This window comes from Echinops telfairi, unplaced genomic scaffold, assembly GCF_000313985.2.
Source record: "Echinops telfairi isolate 266 unplaced genomic scaffold, ASM31398v2 ScPeMD7_7416;HRSCAF=8454, whole genome shotgun sequence".
In the NCBI taxonomy this organism is placed as follows: domain Eukaryota; kingdom Metazoa; phylum Chordata; class Mammalia; order Afrosoricida; family Tenrecidae; genus Echinops; species Echinops telfairi.
The window spans coordinates 5,958,601-5,964,984 of NW_022111316.1; the positions used below are offsets into that span (position 1 = coordinate 5,958,601).

A 6,384-nucleotide genomic window follows, 5' to 3' on the forward strand; every position below is an offset into this window, starting at 1 on the left:
TTCTTTTTTTTTCCGTTTTGCATTTTCAATAAGCTCCAAGGTAATCGTGATGGTGCTGAGCCATGGAGCATCATGGAGGAAGATAGAGTATTACATAGAATAATAAATGCTTCCACTTTCCCCCGAGGTGTAAGTCTTCAAGGTGAGATACATGCTACATATTCATAGAGAATACTAAAGTTCATCCTCATCATATAAACACATTGAGCCAAACTTTTAGAGTCATGGTTTATTGGGCAATGAAGGCATTCCCATCTTAGGGACTGTATTTCGTCTGAGGACATTCTTCAAGGCTTGTTTTACATCTTTGTTTCGAAGACTATAAATCATTGGATTAAGGACTGGACTTACAAAGGTGTAGAAAACAGCTATTATTTTCGATTCCTCAATGGTCTTATCTGTTGGTGGTCTTACATACATGCAGAAGAGAGTCCCATAAAATAGGGTGACAGCCATCATATGGGAGCCACAGGTGGAGAATGCCTTGTGTCTGCCCTCTGCTGACTTGATCCGGAGGATGGCAGCAATAATGAAGGCATAGGACACCAGGATGATGGTGAGGGAGGTGGAGAGGTTGAAGCTAGCTGAGATCAGCATGGCATGTTCTTTGATGTAAGTATCAGAGCAAGAGAGCTTTATGAGTGGTGGGTCAGCACAGTAGAAATGGTTAATGATATTGGACCTACAGAAGGTCAAGCGAAAGGTTAGGATGGCTTGTAACAGACCATCTGAGAAGCCATAGACATAAGGGAATGTGGCCAAGCAGATGCAGACTTTCCTGGACATTTTCACAGTATAGTGCAGAGGGTTGCAGATGGCCATGTAGCGGTCATAGGCCATTGCTGCCAGGATGTAAAATTCAGTGAGGAGAAGAGCAATGAAAATGTAACACTGTGTGAAGCAGCCAGCAAAGGAAATGGTCTTCTTCTCTGATAAGAAATTAGTGAGCATCTGTGGGGTCGCATTTGTGGTGTAGCACAAATCCACAAAGGCCAAGTTAGTGAGGAAGAAGTACATGGGGGTGTGAAGGCGAGAGTCTAGTCTGATTAACGTGATCATGCCCAGGTTGCCTATGAGGGTGACAAGATAAACCACCAGGAACAGCACAAAGAGGAGAGGCTGGAGTTCTGGGCGATCTGTGAGTCCCTGGAGAATGAATTCTGTGACCACACTGCCATTCTTAATGGGCATTTCCAGAGTATGTGACTGCTCCTTAAAAAAAGAAAATTCATGAAAGGATAGATTTGTGAATGAGAAATAATTTATCTCTCTCTCTATATATATATATATATCCATACAATTTCAAAATATTTTTCATTATTATTATACTATAAAATAATTTGTTACCCATATGAAGTCATTATTTAATTTTACTTTAAAGTAGGATAGTGGTAACTTATTGGTTGAGCTTTGAATTACTCACTTCAAGGTCACCTATTCAAATATACCATATGATTATTGAAATGCACCAGCTATTCTGAGGAAGAAAGATAAAGTTATTTACTCCAGTATATATTTATATCCTCATAACCCCATATGAAAAATAATCTACTTGTTGGCAGTGGGTTTTTATATTAATGTTCTGTTATCTTTCTATTCCTATGCCTATATATCTACTTCCACTTATATCTTCATAGAAATTGAGTTACATATGTCCTTTCTTCCTGCATTATTTGTTGCTTTACACACTGCATACTTTATTCTTCCTACAAAATCACCATGGAAAATTCTTACCTTTGTGGAGTACACCTCACTCTACTCCCTCATACTTCAAAAGGAATTAATGACTTTCTGTTCTGTGTTTTCAGAACATCTCTCTACCTCTAATTTATTCATAGGCATATTGCAGGCTAGTAGTATATTTCCTTTCCCATCAAGGCATTGTACCTATTCAAGGTAAAAGATAGTATGTAGCTTGTTTTTGTTATGATTCATCACTTCATATTTATATATTCTTTTAAAAAGAAACAATGGATGGATGACTGAATGAGTCTATATATATTTTCTCATATGTTTCTCATGTATATTTCCTCAGAGAATTCGATGGCACATACTTAGGAGGGTGGTGGTTATTTCGCCTTTAAGGTGCAAAGCTGCCAAACGGGAATATTGGTAATCAAGCAAATTAGCAGTTCACTAGAACCGCTTGCTTCGGAAAGTGAAGAGAAGAGCAATGAAACATGGGATTCTTTATATCCATCACTCAGAGGACTCTACTATGGAAGCCAGCTGGTGTTCCAGGACCACATCCAGAAAACAGAGCCAATAAACAGTGGTCCAATAAACCTATATTAAATGAGTTAACGAAATATCTTCACATCAAATGGATTCTCCTCACCCACTTGAACGAGGCTCCAGCATTGGGGAAATCATTTTAAAGAAAGAAATTAAGCTTTTGCTTCTCCAAAAATTCACTGTCATCAAGGCAATTCTGACTCATGATGACCTTAGAGAACAGGCTAGAACTTCTCCTGTGTTTTCCCCAGACTGTAACTCTATAGGGAAGTAGGAAGCCTCCTCTTTCAACTGTGGAGCAGCTGATGGTTTTAATGTGCTCACACACATAACCACTACACCACCAAGACTTCACGTTTCGAGTACTTGGCATTGATGCTATTACTTCTGTCTCTTTATATCTCTTCTTCTTCACACCTGTTCCGCTTTCTTTCAATATATGTACTGTCCTTTCCATTATGCCCTACATCATTTAATCCCCTACTTGCCAAACTTTCATCTTATTTTATAGCTCTCATTTAAAATCAAGTATTTTTGTACCAGTATTTCCATCACGAAGAACAATAAACAATCAATAAGTATTTGCTGAATAAATTTGCAATTTTGGATACTAACATGTTTAGATCACTAACCACATACATGATTATGCTTCTAAGACTTTTGCATGTAATAATAGACTTAATCTTTCAAGAATCTTTGTGCAGATGTTATTCTGTGCTTGTTACAGTCAAGTACAGACAGATGAAATAATTGGATCAAGCTCATACTGCCAGTGAGTACAGAATTCAAAGTCATCTGACTTGAAAATCTCCTTTGTAAGTTACTGTATTGTCTCCCTGAGCCTGAATTATTCCACATATAGAGCCTGCAGGTTTTACAGATTAAGATGATGAAGAATAGAGGGTTGCAAGGACGACCATGACATCTTTACAGAGGATAATATGAAGCAGATGTGTATCACTCCCCTTCTCTTTATTCATGGGTATTTTCTGCTCTGCTATTGATTCACGGCCTGTGATCTCCTGTATAGTAATGCTTTCTACCATAACCATACTAGAATCACTGACAAAGTTTGGGATTGGGAGTAAGTTGGGAACCAACGCATTCAGATATTGTTAGTTCAATTTAGTGGCCTTATGATTATGAAAAAGTAACTATTTTCTTCCATTTATATGGAGGTATAATGATAGCCTTCCTAAATTTTGTAAGTTATTATGGGCTTCAAACCAGATATTATTAAGTATTTATTGGTTTTTCATGATGTTGTACATTTTGCAATAGACTTTGTAGTTATTGAAGTGAAAAAAATCCATAAAGCTTTGTTGTTTCTGGATATTTCATCCAATAAGCAAGCAAGTAAGTAATTAGGTGAGCAAATGGTGCTTCAACGATAGCACATCCTATGGAGAAAAAATAAAACAGAGTGTGGGTGTGAGACGGTATTGAAATTTCATTTGGAGCATCACCAAGATCCTCACTAAAAAAGTGACTTTTAAAAGCAACAAATCACAGTTCCAAGAAAATGAGTAATAAGACTATCTCGAGACAAATATTCTGGAGGAATACATAACAGGTGCAAGGACATCATGTATGCTCATCCTTTGGAATCTGATAGTGATGTGTGTTTGTGTATGTGCAGGAGTGTGTGTGTGTGCATCCTCGGAGATCTGTGCTCAGAGAATTACCTCAAACAAACACAAGTTCTAGATGGAAGTAAGAACTATGCCCAGCTGTGTCAGCAGCTAACACTCTGGATGAACTTGAGTAACATTTACTTAGCAATTGTCACATATATGAATCTACTTTTATTATGCTAAGCATCTCCAAATCTAAAATCCAGAATGTTGACAAAGTCAGTACTTCAGTATTTGGGAAGTCAAACTTTTAAGAATGAAATTTCAATCCATGACTAATTCTACTTCTACCAGTTTTGAACTATATGTTATTGGCAAGGAACTTAACCTGTCTTGCTGCTGTATTCTCAGCTCTAAAATAATGGAAATTGTTTTTTAAATGAGTAATAAAGTAAGCCGTATAACTGAAGCATTACATACAGTAAGAAAATATTGAGTGCTATTAGAGATAGACTTAATTAACACTTTCACAAATGGCTTTGTCTACTACCTCGAGTTCTTTGCTAACAAACACTGAGAGAAACACATGTTCTTTTTCAGAGAGAAAAAAAATCATTATTCTGTTTCCCACTGACTTGCAGAATCCAAGAAAACTTGATTTTTAAGGATGAAAACGCATAGGATTTTGCAGGCCTTGGAGTGCCTTTACCACAGTTGCCTTTTGACTAAAATATAAAAGAAATAAAGACCCAAAGACTTACTTCTGGTTCTTATAGACACTGAATTTCTCAGCCTCTCATTAAGGAACCTTCTTGATGCCTATCTCTGGTGCAAAATGAAATTATATTTATAGTTGGATGAAGGAGGGGAGCCCTGCTCACTACAGCAAATCTCAGAAGAATGAAAGAACAGCAGTGATGAGCATCACATTGTGAATCATCTCTCTTGGGTTTAACTCTAGCTCTGGGATCTAGAAGATAATCACACAACTTAATCACATTTCTTAACATTTTTAAATTACCGGTGTTTATCCTATTTATGCTAAGAGCTTTGTGGTAGACAGAAGAAGTGGATTCATCTTTGAACTTGACAGCAGTCTTCATTTAAATTTTATTTTTCTTTCTTTCTTCTTCTTTTTTAAATAGTAGAATAATGTTGTTTCCTATACAACTGATCAAGACCTATCTTGCCTCTGTGCCCACCATGCAAGCATCAGTTAATGAATAATTTGTTGTATAATGTTCCTTATTGCATTTTAAAATCTTTGTTTATAAAGCTAAGATCAGAGGGTGTAATATAAAATGCAAAAAATATAGCACACAACTATGTATTTCCATGTTTTATAGATGCTTTAGATGAAGACTGTCATGCAAAACATGCAGAACAGAGTCTGTCAAAGCAAAGAGACAGTTGTGAGATGAGACCGACAAATGGAGAAAGCACGCCTCTCCCCTCAGCAGAGAGGTTTCTAAGGATAGGGAGGAAGACGAAAAATAGATGAGGAAAACGGTAAACAAGAAACTGAGGTTGGAGCCAGCTGTAACAAACTCATACATTAACTTTTGATCAACCACTAAATGTTAAGAAGGGAAGAATAGTTACAAAATAAATAAAATATATGAATATGGAATATTAACAAACTATATTCCATTGCTTTTAAAAGTCAGGAAAAGAATAATTGAGCAAAAGAGGAAAAGGAGGAAAGTAGGTGTCTATTCTAGTTAGAACAAAACGCCGCCCTCTCCACGTTGCCCGTTGATCTCCCTGAGGAATGGTCTCATATCTTGGATTTAATGTTGGTTTCTGCTGCTGGCAATTGGGGCACTCAGCAGTGGCAGTGGCCAAGTCAGCCTTGGTGAGTGGAAGTCCATGTTGCTGTACCCATGCATAACCTCCATCCTGCCACCATGTCCACTTTGTTCATGTGCCCATTGGGTGATAACAGGAGTGGCAGAGGAAAAAAGGAAGACCAGTCTCCACCGTGCGTGTCATCTTATCTACTTGATTATTAAAGTCCTCCTCTTCAGAGGTAATCCTTTGGTGAGCGTTGATGTGAGATACAATTACCTTTACTTTCTTGGCCCATTCAGATCCACGCACCTCTTCCCCATACCTCCTTGTCACCAATTTTCCAATCATGTTCCTTCCATTTCCCTGAGCATCCAGCCAAGCCATTAGCCACAGCCCATGAATCAGTATACAGTCTCACATCTGGCCATTTTTCCTTGTAGGCAAACTGAACGGCCAGGTGCACTGCTTGAAGTTCTGCCTATTGGCAAGATTTCCCTTCACCACTGTCCTTTAGGGAGATTCCAGAAAGGGGCTGTAATGCTGCTGCTGTCCACTTACGGGTGGCACCTGCATATTGTGCAGAGCCATCTGTAAGCCAAGCATGACTTTTTCGTTCTTCAGTTAAAGTATGGTAAGGAACTCCCCAGGAGGCCATAGGTGCAGACTGGGAGAAAGAAGGTAATGTGACAGGAGTGGAGACTGTCGGCATTTGGGCCACTTCTTCATGCAGCTTACTTGTCCCTTTAGGTCCTGCTTTGGCCTGATCTCGTATATACCACTTCCA

At 38.3% G+C, this 6,384-nt stretch overlaps 1 protein-coding gene across 1 annotated transcript in view; it reads right to left on the reverse strand.

The window, feature by feature from the left end:
- Positions 1–222: 222 nt before the first annotated feature.
- LOC101647900 (olfactory receptor 5M11) overlaps positions 223–6,384 on the reverse strand; it is a 12,828-nt gene continuing 6,666 nt past the window's right edge. Inside the window, exons 2-3 of the mRNA XM_004714896.2 lie at positions 1,650–1,664; positions 223–1,171 (exon numbers count right to left, since the gene is read on the reverse strand). Coding sequence (XP_004714953.2) covers positions 223–1,171; positions 1,650–1,664 — 964 coding nt within the window. The remainder of the gene's footprint in view (positions 1,172–1,649; positions 1,665–6,384) is intronic.